A 15,013-nucleotide genomic window follows, 5' to 3' on the forward strand; every position below is an offset into this window, starting at 1 on the left:
CGTTGAGGAGAATGTGAATGCTGGAGGGGCGGGCGGTAGCCAGAATAACCGCACTCCCGGGACAACACCGTTCATGTTTCAGACCCTCACCCATTAACCGACAGCCACGAGCCCAACCATCGCAGAGCGCACGCAGCACAGTCAGTGCTGCCATCATTGCTGACCTTCAGAGCAAATCCAGGAGCGGGATAGGACGTTGGAGCAGATGCGGCAAATGATGCTTGCCGCCGGACTTTTTCCACTTGATGGCGAGAACGAGGGTGGAGATCAATCGTTTGATGATGAGGCACATAGTCGTTCCGTGCCAAGGCAGGAGGCCGTTGGAGATGTCAGACGCCAAGGGAGTTCATTCAAAACCATCATGGACTGTAAGCCGCCCACCTTTGAGGGGGGCGAAAGTGCTGTGGCGTGCCTTCGTTGGATTAGGAAGATGGACCAAACCTTCCGATCTGGTGAATTTCCAGAGGATCAGAAGGTGAACTATGTTGTGCGAATGTTTGACAAGGAAGCACTCGAGTGGTGGGACACTATTGACGCACGACTCACTGAGGCCACTCGGAGGGCTATGACTTGGGCGATTCTTAGTAAGAAGGTTAAAGATCATTTCTGCAGTGAAGGTAACATACAACAGGCTCAACGAGAGTTTTTGACTCTTCATAAAGGTAGCATGACGATTGCTAAATATAACACTACCTTCACTGAGAAGTCACAGTTCGCTACTGATTATTGCCCGACCGAGGAGAAGTTGATTGGTCATTATGTGGAGGGATTACCATTTGAGTACCATACAGTTATGAGATTGAAGACCACTTTAGTCGAGGCCATGGATGAGGCCCGTAAGATAGAGAATGATATAGCCATTCGTGATCGTACCACAACGAGGTCCGTGGAAAAGTGCATGTGGGAAGCTTCATCTGAGTCCTCAAAGAAGAAGGGTCACCTAGATAAGAAGGGTGACAAGCCGGAGTACTGCAAGAAATGTCACTCTTCACATAGAGGTCCATGCAACGGTAGTACCATGAGCTGTAGACGTTGCGGTAAAATGGGACATCGTCATGAGGATTGTAAGAGTACTGAGCTGATGTGCTACAACTGCAGACAAATGGGTCATATCAGTGCCCAATGTCCCAATCCCAAGGTTGAAATGGGTGTTGGTGGGAAGAAAGATGAAGCACCAAAGGTGAAAGCTCGTGCTTTTAATATGACAACTGGTGAGGTAACTTTCAGAATTTCTTAGTTACTTCTATACATGATTATATGTTATCTCTGCTTGTGTTTTATCTGTGATCTTGTGTTATCTGATGATTCTCGTACTAGTGAATATATGGCATTATTGCATTTATGTGCTCATTTGTGGTATACAATGGACTCCATGATTCTCGAAGTTAGATATGGATGCAACTATGTTTGAACCAGTCGCAACACGAGAAAGGTTTGATATGTGTGATATCTATTTTGGTGAACCCACTTTTCCTAGGATACTGATTCGTTTTAAGAGTATCACTTGACGAGGCAACATAGGAACAAATGACGCAGTGATTTAGAGATTCCGAGGACGGAATCATTTTAATGAGGGGAGAATTGTAACGACCAAAAATTCTTTCCATTAGTGAAATTAGTCTCTCGTTATTGGATTAAGTCGAATGTGTGTTTCGCGTGGGATTATATATTTTATATATAATAATATGAACAAAAAAGGAAATTAATAAATATTTTAAAGATTTAATTGATGTTTAAATTATTATAACGATTTAATCAATATTTAAATGATTATCGCAGTTTATGAAGTAATTAAATGATTAAAAATATTTAGTTAATAATGTGATATAATTAACAATTAAAATGTAAAAAAAAATGTATTTAAGTAATATGAGAATTGATTTAACAAATTGAAGTATTAACAAGTCAAGGGTGCAAGGTAGTTTTGGAAACTAAAGTTCAAATGAAAGAATGAACAGGGGTAAAAAGTTATAAGGCATAAAATGTCAGGGACCAAGATGGTAAATGTGGAAGGAAATAACTCCTCGTACGTTAGTAACCTACAATGTGTCGTTCTCGTGCCCCTTCATCCGTTTCTTCCCATTGTTTCCTACCTCCTTACCCTACGGTTACTTCCCACTCTCTACCCCTACTTAAGGTTGTTGACGCTTTTATTTGTTGTTTGTTCTTGCAACGAGAGGGTGATAGGCAGAGATCAAGAGTGAAACAACGTGAGTGAAGTGAGGCTGAGTGATTTCCGGCGTTACACCTGTATCCTGCTACTGACTCTAGTAAAACGACGATGTAAGACGCCGTAAGAAATGACATTTGGCACTCGTAGACTTGCAAGTCCCAGTGTAGCGAGCAACAAGGTGTAGGATAGTCAATCCAGTATAGATTTATATGCAAACTCATACGCTCCCCAATTAAGGAGATTCTGGATACAAAAACGGTCATGGCAGGAAGTGCCATGACCCGTTCAATGGTTCACATAACTACATGAATGTATATGTAATGAATGAGCTAGCTGTAGTAGTGTACTCTTTCTCTGTCTAGCCTGTATGTACTGTAATGTTCTGTGTGTGTTAGTTGTAATCTGTGTTCTCTCTCTATCTAGTATGTATAGTAATGTACTGTGTGTACTACTCGTATTGACTCATGAATGAACTGACTCATTGTATGTTTTCATTGTATTAGTAATAGTATTAGTATCTTCCTATGCTACCCCTATGGTAGCTTACTAGTAATGTATGATTATGATTGTAAACCCTTGCTACCCAAAGGTATGGACTGATTGAAAGAACTTTTATGACTATATAGGTATACATAATATATAACTAATATTTAGACGGCCTTCGGACGGATAACCGATGCCCTCAAACCACATCCCAACGAGGAAAAGGAGATTAAGCGAGTTGGCCTTCCTCAGCCCTTTAAACATTTCTTATATAACTATACATACATAGGCATGCATTTGATAATAAGTATAAACGTGTTTAAGTAAAAGTATTTGATAAGTAAAAGAGTTTGTAAAACAGTTTGAAGCAAAACAGTTTGAACAGTAAGTAAACTACTGATTTGATAGTTATTAATCACATGTGATTGATGTAATAACTATAATTATTCAACTTGTATTCCTCCCCCCCCCTATAAAAGCATTTAAAAACATTTAAACCATTGATTAGGGGTATGAACTCACCTGTAGTGAGTGGTACTGATGAACTTAAGATGTAGGATTGCTAGGTGTCAAGTGAAGTCTTGAACACACTCTATGATCCTAGTTAACATATCATATCACATATATGTATCCAATTAGACTTTATATAACTAATACACAAAGTTAAGAAACCCTAGGACATGCTAAACACCTTATACAAGTGTTATAAGTCCCTAGGATTGCATCTAAGTGTTATGGGTCCTTGCTATTGTGTTTGGGGTTCAAAGAACACTCCTTTAAGGAGTTTACGGTTTTATGGTCATAACCAAAAGGGTTTATGGTCTTAAACCCTTGGGTTTAGGGTCGTAAGCTCACCCTTCTTGTGACCATTTGTTGTTTGAAGCTTTAAGAGTCCCTAGAAGCTTGTCTACTTGATGTATGTGATCATGGAAGGAACTAGGGCACCATTTCACTCCTACATGGAGTTTACGGTCCCTTTACCATTTTCCTTTGAGTTTACTACCTTAAAATCATAAGTTTATGGTATTTGGGGGGTTTTTCAAGTCCTTATCTCAATCATGGTAATAGTCTAGGTTAGATTCTAGACATAAGGAATAAATATGGGACATTTAAACACCTTTTGGGGTGTTCACGGTTTTGGGAGATCCCCAAACCATAAACACATATAAAATGTGAGTTTCTTGTGCTTTTTGTGTGATAAACTCATCAAGTATGGATCTAGACAAGTCCTTAAGGCATTGTGAAGCATCAAGGCACCTTAAGGCACCCTTTAGCACCTTACTTGGTGTTTACGGTTTTGAGAGCCTCCCAAAACCGTGAACACCTTGTTCTTGGTGTTCTTGGGACATTTCCTTGATATTAATATGTATAGAAAGCTTTAAATGACTCATGGATTGAAGTACTTACTTTGTGGAAGCTTGAAATGAACTAAAAGTCCAAGAACACTAGTGTGTGTTCTTGGTGCTTTGGAAATCTAATCAAAACATGAAATTTGATGGATTAAAAGATGTATAAACACTAGTTGTTATGATATAACAACAAATCAAGCCAAGAAGTACTTACGTTTTTGGGAAATCGGGTGAAAACCGGGATGATAGTTGAGAGTGTTTTGAGTTTACTCTTTAGGGTGAAAATGAGAAGTAATGTACTTTGGGGAGTAAACTCATGCTTAAAGCATGAGTTTGCGGTTTTTGGATTAAATTTCGGCCCAAACATAAAAGTTTGGCCGGGAATTCCTTAACTACGCGGTACTTGCGGTTTTCAATTTTCAAGACTCGAGACGGCACATCCTTTCACCCGTTCGTTTAAAAATAAATTATTAAAATAATCAAACGAACTTTAAATTTTCTAAAAATAATTAAAAATGAACTTGACTTATAATTTAGAATGGTTGACTTTAGGGTTTGACCGAAGGAAAATTTCGGGTTGTCACATCATCCCCCCGTTAAAGGGAATTTCGTCCCGAAATTAAAGTTTAAGCAATTAAGTCATTACAAATAATTACGTAAAAAGACGAGGATATTTCAGTTTCATCTGATCCTCACGCTCCCAAGTGAATTCCGGTCCTCGCTTGGCGTTCCAGCGAACCTTCACTATCGGGATACGACTTTGTTTCATTTGTTTAACCTCTCAGTCCATGATCTCTACTGGTTCCTCCACGAAGTTGAGGCTCTCGTTGATCTCGATCTTGTTGAGTGGAATAACAAGAGTCTCGTCGGATAGACACTTTTTCAAGTTCGATGTGTGGAAGGTAGAATGTACGTTACTGAGTTCGCGCGGTAAGTTAAGTTTGTAAGCTACTGGGCCGATTCTTGCGAGAATCTCGAAAGGCCCAACGTACCTTGGATTTAGCTTTCCATGCTTTCTGAAGCGTATCAATCCCTTCCATGGTGAGACCTTCAATAGAACACGGTCACCCACCTGGAATTCCAACGGTTTCCTACGTTTATCAGCGTAGCTTTTCTGTCGGTCTCTGGAGGCTTTCAATCGTTCACGGATCTGAACAATCTTCTCCGTCGTTTCCCGAATGATCTCCGGACCTGTGAGAGTGCTTCCAGGAACTCATCCTTTAGCTAATTGGGTATCACCCACCTCAGCCCAACACAGAGGAGATCTGCACTTTCGGCCATAGAGGGCCTCGAATGGAGCAGCCTTTATGCTCGTGTGATAGTTGTTGTTGTAGGAAAATTCGACAAGGGGAAAATGAGTATCCCATGCTTTCCTAAAGTCGATCACACAGGCTCGCAACATATCTTCCAAGGTTTGGATAGTTCTCTCACTTTGCCCGTCGGTCTGTGGATGATAGTTTGTACTCATGTCCAGCCTAGTTCCTAAGGAACTTTGTAACGACTGCCATAACCTCGAAGTGAATCTACTATCTCTGTCCAAGATAATGGATAAGGGAACACCGTGCAGTCGTACAATCTCCCTAATGTAAGTTCTTGTAAGTTTTTCCATCTTGTCTATTTCTTTGATCGGCAGGAAGTGTCCAGACTTGGTCAATCTGTCGACGATGACCCATATGGTATCAAGTCCATCCGTTGTCTTGGGTAACTTGGTTATGAAATCCATAGTTATCCGCTCCCACTTCCATTCCGATATCTCCGGCTGTTGTAATAGACCGGAGGGTTTCTGGTACTCGACCTTGACCTTCGCGCAAGTAAGGCATTTATTCACGAAAGTAGCAATCTCTGCTTTCATGTTAGGCCACCAGTATAACTTTTTAAGATCCAGATACATCTTATCTGAACCCGGGTGCACGGAATAACGAGTGCCGTGCGCCTCGTTCATGACCATGTCTCTAAAACCACCGAGTTTCGGGGTCCAGATCCGGTCCATGAAATAATAAGCTCCGCCATCCTTAACCTCCAAGTTCTTACCCATCCCTCTCAGGGATTCACCCGCCACATTTTCAGGCTTTAAAGCGTCGAGCTGAGCCGTCTTAATTTGTGTGGACAAGTGTGAATGGATAGTCATGGTCAATGATTTGACTCTACGACTAGAATATTCCTTCCGACTTAGGACGTCTGCTACTACGTTGGCTTTACCCGGATGATAACGAATTTCGCATTCGTAATCACTAAGTAGCTCGACCCACCGTCGTTGTCTCATGTTGAGCTCCTTCTCATCGAATATGTGTTGTAAGCTCTTGTGGTCTGTAAAGCTAGTGCTTTTCGTTCCGTACAAGTAATGTCTCCAGATCTTCAGAGCAAACACAATTGCTCCTAATTCAAGATCATGGGTCGTGTAATTGACCTCATGTGTCTTTAACTTTCTCGAGGCATAGGCAATGACCTTACCTCGCTGCATCCGAACACATCTGAGTCCTTGATTTAACGCATCGCAGTAGACAACGAAGTCTTCTATTCCTTCGGGAAGGGATAGTATTGGTGCGGGGCACAAGGCTCTTTTGAGCGTTTGAAATACTCTTTCCTGCTTCTCTTCCCAGTCAAAGGCCACGCCCTTCTGGGTCAGTGTTGTAAGAGGTTTCGCAATACGGGAGAAGTTCTAAATAAACCTGCGATAGTAGCCAGCGAGGCCTAGAAATTGACGAATTTCTGTAGGCGTCTTCAGTGCTGACCAGTTCTCAATGGCCTTGATTTTGGAAGGGTCCACGTGTATACCTTCTTCGCTAACCACGTGCCCTAAGAATTCGACTCGTCGAATCCAAAATTCACATTTCGAGAACTTCGCATAGAGCTTCTCCGAACGTAATGTTTCTAGTACTTGACGCAGATGCTGACTATGCTCCTCCTAACTTCGAGAGTAGATAAGTATGTCATCGATGAAGACGATGACGAACTGATCCAAGTAAGGACGACACACCCTGTTCATTAAGTCCATGAATACAGCGGGCGCGTTTGTCAATCCGAAAGGCATCACTACGAATTCGTAGTGCCCATAACGAGTTCGGAAGGCTGTCTTTGGAACATCCTCCCCTTGTACTCGTAGTTGGTGATATCCGGATCTCAAGTCGATTTTTGAAAATAAGTTCGCCCCTTGAAGTTGGTCAAATAAATCGTTGATACGAGGCAACAAATAATGATTTTTGACCGTCAGTTTGTTGAGCTCCCTGTAGTCGATGCACATATGAAATGATCCGTCTTTCTTATTGACGAACAAGACTGGAGCTCCCCAGGGTGAGAAGCTTGGTCTTATAAATCCCATGCTGAGCAGTTCGTTAAGTTGACCGGGCAGTTCTTGCATCTCTGCAGGTGCTAGACGATAGGGCGATTTGGCTACTGGGGTAGCCCCTGGAACTAAGTCGATTCGGAACTCGACTTGACGTTGCGGAGGTAATCCTGGGAGTTCTTCTAGAAAGATGTCGGGAAAATTGTGTACTACTGGAATGTTCTGAATGTCTTTCGTTTCTTGGCTCACATCGACCACATGAGTAAGGAATGCACGACCTTCCTTTCGCAAGAATTTTTGAGCTTGAATGCTTGAAATGATACGAAGGTTCGTGTCGGATTTGTCGCCATAAATTACTAAGGTTTCGCCAGATAGTAGATTAAGGCGAACAGCTTTTTCGTAACACATGATATCGGCACGATGAAGACTCAACCAATCCATGCCGATAATGACGTCGAAACTTTTAATGGAGACCGACATGAGATCGATTGAAAATGAATGGTTATCTAACGTTAGGATACACCCTATGAATATACTGCTAGTGCTCTCTGTCTTACCATTAGCTATTTCTACAGTGAACGGTTCATTAAGTGCTCGTGATTTTTGCCTAAGTAATTGGGCAAATTTTTGGTTCATGAAACTCCTCACCACTCCACTATCGAATAGAATGCATGCATAACAGTTATCGAGGAGGAACGTACCAGTGACCACTGTGGGGTCGGCAACCGCTTCCTCATGGCCTATAGCCAGAACTCTTGCCGCTCCACCGGCAAACCCTGCCTTCGGGCAGTTTCTTTTGAATTGGCCTACCTTGCCACATCCGTAGCAAGTTTGGCCCACTCCAGCACCGGGGGCTTGGTTGATTGGCTTCGCCGGAGCTTTACAGAAACGGGCAGTGTGCCCCTTCCCATTGCAGTTCAGACACTGCATCTCTCGGCAGGCGCCGACGTGATGGAAGTTGCACTTGTTGCACTTAGGCAAACTTCCAGCATACTGCTTTACCAGAGCAGCAGCGGCAGGTGCTATCGTAGCATGTACTGCCATGATTTGCTGCTTTTTGGCAGCTTTAGCCTTCTTCTTGTCATCCTAAAACTTCCGCTTGGAATCAACGATCTTTGCGGGTTCTGAGATGGCCAGGGTAGTTGTTGCGGCCGGGGTACGAACCCCATGGTCTATGAGCCGTTGTGCCAATCACTTGGCACTATCAAATGTAGTGGGGTGTGATGCCAATGCATTTCCCTGGTATGGTGGCACCAGCCCCCATATGCATCTCTCGATCTTCTTTCCTTCTGACGGAATCATGTTGGGACATAGGGCCACCAGCTCGCAGAATCTGGCGGTGTAGACGACTACGTTGGAGCCCTTCATGGTTAGGCTCCATAGTTCTTCCTCTAGTTTCTGAATCTCGCCCCTCGGGCAGTACTCCTCAATCATGAGGTCTTTTAAAGTTTCCCAGCCTATAACATTAGCCCCTATTAGAGATAGGGGCTTAACATGGTTGTTCCACCATGCTAGGGCTTTCATTTCAAAGGTGCAAGCAGCGAACTTCACCTTGCTCTCCTCGGGACAAGAGCAGATTTCGAAAACCGATTCGGTTTTCTCGAACCATTGCGAGAGAGCAATGACTCCGCCAGTTCCCTTGAAGGACAAAGTCTTGTAGTTGATGAAGTCCTTGTATGTGCACTCTCTCGAGCGCACCAGGATTTCACCATGAGTTGACAGGACAAGGGTTCCTCCTCCAGTGGAACCAGATGAATGATATTGAGCCATGGCTGTAGCCACAGCTGCAACTACAACAGCATTTAAGGCTGTCGTGTCGAACTGAGGAGTAAGTGGTTGAGGAGGTGGTGTTTCGTTGTTGAGGTTTCTCCTTGGATTTCTGCAAGGCGACATCTTTGATCTAAAAGTTTATGAAGATGAAAATATTGATAAGAATTTAATGGAAGAATTGATGAGAATGACTCATGGACTAACTCTTCATAGCCCAACAATGCGATTGAATGTAGATCTAGAACTAATAGATGATCACATTTGGATAATAACTCCCATAAGATTAGGTATCTGTCAATATTACTGGAATTACAGATGTAACAAGTTCGGGAAAAACGGCCAACTGAAAGAAGCCTTACATCAACCAAAATGAGAAAATTTTGACAGAATTAACCTAACCAAGACCTAACATGCCTATGATTTACAAAGATAGGGAATTAGACAAGAGTTTTACATAACTAGGTTATATCCAAAAGAGAGAAGTTGATGAAAATCTATCGGCGACGAGAAATGCCAGAGTGAGTTCTTGATCCCGACATGAGACGTTTTATGTCCCTCATGCGCCTATCAGCTCTTGCTTGCTGAGCTCGAAGTTCACTGACTTCGGCTCGGGTTTCAGTGAGTTCCCTCTAAAGAGCTGCATTACGAACCAGATCCCTTTCGTGAGCAGACTCCAGCTGGCGGATGCGGACAATGTTGACACCAGAGTTGGCGTCAATCTCCAAGACTTGATTGATAGTTGATTGACCCATTATTGTGTTCTGTGAAATCCTACGAATCATGACTGGTAGGACTTGGTCAGCAGAACCTCCCTCAGTGAGGTTGTAGAACCTTCTGTCACCGTTGTAGGGAATGGGTTGATCCTGTTCCTGGCTCCACGTATTCAAGTTTGTGGCCCACAAGGGTGTGGGTCCTTGAAATGCTGGGCGAGGGTTGTTATTCGGGGCTTGACCTACTTGAGGTATGTTGTTGACTTCGGGCTCGGAGTCAGATCCATCCGAGAAGCCTTCGGCTTGATGATCATCCAAAGGGATTTGATGCTCATCATCGGACTCTACTTCAAGCCATCCTGCGTTGCCGTGGTTGGGATAGTACGGGTCTCCGGGAAGGTGGAATCTAGCCATTAAATGTACGCGAGAAGAGAGGTATAAGAATCTAGCACATAAGTAACCAAAAATAATGTAAACTACTCCTATAGTAATTTAAGTTTAGGTTCTATTATTCTCATTGTGGTATTGTTGGTAAGTCTACTTGTGTTGTCCAACAATCGTAATACTTTTGTTCTGTCCTAGTGACCCTGATTTTAGTATGAATGCAGACATGTAAACTTAATTAAATATTTTAATATTTAAAGTATAAACTCTTGGTCAGAGTATTTTTATCCCATTGTATTTATAGTTAGTATATCTTTTATGGGTTGATATACTCAATTCACTATAAACAATGCTCTGATACCAATCTGTCACACCCCAAAACCATGAATGGCGAAAACATTATGGGGCGGAGGACGTCATGTATAGTATCACAACAATGAATAGTAGTCAACAAGCAACAACATCATCCATTGCATTAAGAATATAATTTCATACATGTGTGTTCTGTCAAGTTATATAGACACCAAAAATATACATATCAAAATAAAAGACGAGTCTTCAACGACTCCGTCTTCTCAAAATCCTGGCACTGGTACCTGTCTAGTGGTGACTTGAGAATACAAGTTATTTTGAAAGCGAGTATCAGCTTAAGCTGGTGAGATCATAAGTATATTAATGTATGTGTTTGTATGAAAGCATTTGTAAGATGTTTTGTATAATGTTTTGAACTCTCCTAGAAAACCCTATGTTTCCTACTAATGGTAGCCTTCTACTAAGGCATCTAGTGTCTATGTGTATGTCTCTTGTAAGAGTGTGTACTTTCCCAAATCCGACTATCATTAACCAAAAATATAGTTTTTACAATACCGTGCATCGTGTGAATATTCATGAAGTGAATGTAATGGGAAAATATAATAGTACTGTAGTATTTGTAACAAGTGACTACTGGTGTACTAACTACCTTAAAACAAAAGGTATTTAAAATGGAATGTGATCGACCTGTATCCGGCTACTGACTCTAGTAAAACGACGATGTAAGACGCCGTAAGAAATGACATTTGGCACTCGTAGACTTGCAAGTCCCACTGTAGCGAGCAACAAGGTGTAGGATAGTCAATCCAGTATAGATCTATACGCAAACTCATACGCTCCCCAATTAAGGAGATTCTGGATACAAAAATGGTCATGGCAGGAAGTTCCATGACCCGTTCAATGGCTCACATAACTGCATGAATGTATATGTAATGAATGTGCTTGCTGTAGTAGTGTACTCTTTCTCTGTCTAGCCTGTATGTACTGTAATGTTCTGTGTGTGTTAGTTGTAATATGTGTTCTCTCTCTATCTAGTATGTATAGTAATGTACTGTGTGTATTACTCGTATTAACTCATGAATCAACTGACTTATTGTATGTTTTCATTGTTCTAGTAATAATATTAGTATCTTCCTGTGCTACCCCTATGGTAGCTTACTAGTAATGTATGATTATGATTGTAAACCCTTGCTACCCAAAGGTATGGACTGATTGAAAGAACTTTTATGACTATATAGGTATACATAATATATAACTAATATTTAGACGGCCTTCGGACGGATAACCGATGCCCTCAAACAACATCCCAACGAGGAAAAGGAGATCAAGCGAGTTGGCCTTCCTCATCCCTTTAAACATTTCTTATATAACTATACATACATAGGCATACAATTGATAATAAGTATAAACGTGTTTAAGTAAAAGTATTTGATAAGTAAAAGAGTTTGTAAAATAGTTTGAAGCAAAACAGTTTGATAAACAGTTTGAACAATAAGTAAACTACTGATTTGATAGTTATTAATCACATGTGATTGATGTAATAACTATAATTATTCAAGTTGTATCCCCCCATAAAAGCATTTAAAAACATTTAAACCATTGATTAGGGGTATGAACTCACCTGTAGTGAGGGGTACTGATGAATTGAAGATGTAGGATTGCTAGGTGTCAAGTGAAGTCTTGAACACACTCTATGATCCTAGTTAACATATAATATCACATATATGTATCCAATTAGACTTTATATAACTAATAAACAAAGTTAAGAACCCCTAGGACATGCTAAACACCTTATACAAGTGTTATAAGTCCCTAGGATTGCATCTAAGTGTTATGGGTCCTTGCTATTGTGTTTGGGGTTCATGGAACACTCCTTTAAGGAGTTTACGGTTTTGTGGTCATAACCAAAAGGGTTTACGGTCGTAAGCTCACCCTTCTTGTGACCATTTGTTGTTTGAAGCTTTAAGAGTCCCTAGAAGCTTGTCTAATTGATGTATGTGATCATAGAAGGAACTAGGGCACCATTTCACTCCTACATGGAGTTTACGGTCCCTTTACCATTTTCCTTTGAGTTTAATACCTTAAACTCATAAGTTTATGGTATTTGGGGGTTTTTCAAGTCCTTAGCTCAATCATGGTAATAGTCTAGGTTAGATTCTAGACATAAGGAATAAATATGGGACATTTAAACACCTTTTGGGGTGTTTACGGTTTTGGGAGATCCCCAAATCGTAAACACATATAAAATGTGAGTTTCTTGTGCTTTTTGTGTGATAAACTCATCAAGTATGGATCTAGACAAGTCCCTAAGGCATTGTGAAGCATCAAGGCACCTTAAGGCACCCTTTAGCACCTTACTTGGTGTTTACGGTTTTGGGAGCCTCCTAAAACCGTGAACACCTTGTTCTTGGTGTTCTTGGGACATTTCCTTGATATTAATATGTATAGCAAGCTTTAAATGACTCATGGATTGAAGTACTTACTTTGTGCAAGCTTGAAATGAACTAAAAGTCCAAGAACATTAGTGTGTGTTCTTGGTGTTTTGGAATTCTAATCAAAACATGAAATTTGATGGATTAAAAGATGTATATACACTAGTTGTTATGATATAACAACAAATCAAGCCAAGAAGTACTTACGTTTTCGGGAATTCGGGTGAAAACCGGGATGATAGTTGAGAATGTTTTGAGTTTACTCTTTAGGGTGAAAATGAGAAGTAAAGTACTTTGGGGAGTAAACTCATGCTTAAAGCATGAGTTTGCGGTTTTTGGATTAAATTTCGGCCCAAACATAAAAGTTTGGCCGGGAATTCCTTAACTACCTTGTACTTGCGGTTTTCAATTTTCAAGACTCGAGACGGCACATCCTTTTACCCGCCCGTTTAAAAATAAATTATTAAAATAATCAAACGAACTTTAAATTTTCTAAAAATAATTAAAAATGAACTTGACTTATAATTTAGAATGGTTGACTTTAGGGTTTGACCGAATAAAAATTTCGGGTTGTCACATAAAGTAAGTTTTGTGGTTTTAAAAAAGCTATTTTTTGGGTTAAAAATAGCTATTTATAACCTAATAATTTTACATGTAAAAAACAAAAATGTTATAACATCTCAAAAATGTTATACTAACAACTTAAAAACATAATTTTTTTGTTAAATTTTGGAAGTTCAAATCATTACTATTATTTATTATATTTATATAATTATTATATATAAATATATATAATATATTAATGAAACCCCATGGGTGTTCGGGACGGGACTGCCCACCCCCGAAATTAAAACGGGGGTTAACCTTGCCCCCGCTCCCTCCTTTGCCCCCAATGTTTTTTAACAAATATCCCCATATAGAATTTGGGTCCCACAAGTTCGAGGTTCCACGAGACTCTTTAACATCCCTAAACAAGGTACGAATTCAAACAAAAAATAGGGATTAAGACTATCTCCAACCTACTTCCATCCCCCCCCCCCCCTCCCCCCCCCCAAAAAAAAATGTAGTAAAAAATAGGGTAAATAGTGTTTCATCTCCAACCCTACTCAATTTTTACTCCCAAAAGGTATATTCCATTCTTCTAACTTATATAAATTGTCAAACACACCCCTTCTATTAATTTGGTTTTAACAAATATATAATCTATATTTTTTCATTACAGTAATATTAAATAAATAAGATTATATTTATAATACGTAATTATAAGCTTTTGTAAAATACGTTATTGTGTTTTACAATTTCAAATATGTATTTAAATTTTAATATGAATTTGTTAAACAAAAAACAATCTTTATATTTATAATTAATTAATATAATTTAATATATAACACAATATTATAAGTATTAAATATTACACTAAAATAATAATTAGTAGATAAAAAACCAGAAATATATAAATATATAAAACGAGGGAGTAAAACCGACAGCTCAAAATTCATCCTTATTTTGGGGGAAATGAATAGTATAACATCAAATATGATGTTATATTATTCACTAGTTTATAACCCGTGAGAACCACGGTTATAAAAATAATTAAACTTACATATTAAAAAGTTAAAATTATTAATCAATTATTTTAAATAAATTATTACTTAAGATATATATTTTTAATTATATAAAATTATAATCGTTGATTTAAATAAATACGTAAAGTTATATCACCTTATAATTTGTATTAATTTTATTTTATTTTTTAATCAAATGTTATTAATGTAATATAATTAAAGTGAAAATTTAAAATTTAATGTAATATATAGGTAGGAAATTTAAATTTTAAAATTTAAAATGGATAATTAATATGTCGACAAGTGACATGATAGGGGACATATAATATTAATGAGAGTTCTAATATAATGACACTTGTCAATAGGAGAATAAACTTATTCATTTATTAGAACAAAGAAGATTTCTTCCAAAACATGATAAATGAAATAGGGGATAGTGACTTAGGAGGGTAATTAGGTTTCCAGTTTGTCCGTATTAAGTCACCAAGGTTTTTTTTTTTTTTTTTTTTTTTTTTTTTTTTTTGTGCGTATTAGACCAATATGGTTGTTATT

The 15,013-nt window shown here is 39.3% G+C and overlaps 1 protein-coding gene across 1 annotated transcript; it reads left to right on the plus strand.

Annotated features, from left to right (window-relative positions):
- The first annotated feature begins 214 nt into the window (after nucleotides 1–214).
- LOC111894316 (uncharacterized) lies at nucleotides 215–1,237 on the plus strand. Its single transcript, XM_023890401.1, has one exon. It carries the CDS (start codon nucleotides 215–217, stop codon nucleotides 1,235–1,237), a length of 1,023 nt encoding a protein of 340 aa, XP_023746169.1.
- Nucleotides 1,238–15,013: the final 13,776 nt, after the last annotated feature.

The sequence above is a fragment of the Lactuca sativa genome, chromosome 2 (assembly GCF_002870075.4).
Source record: "Lactuca sativa cultivar Salinas chromosome 2, Lsat_Salinas_v11, whole genome shotgun sequence".
Taxonomy (NCBI): Eukaryota; Viridiplantae; Streptophyta; class Magnoliopsida; order Asterales; family Asteraceae; genus Lactuca; species Lactuca sativa.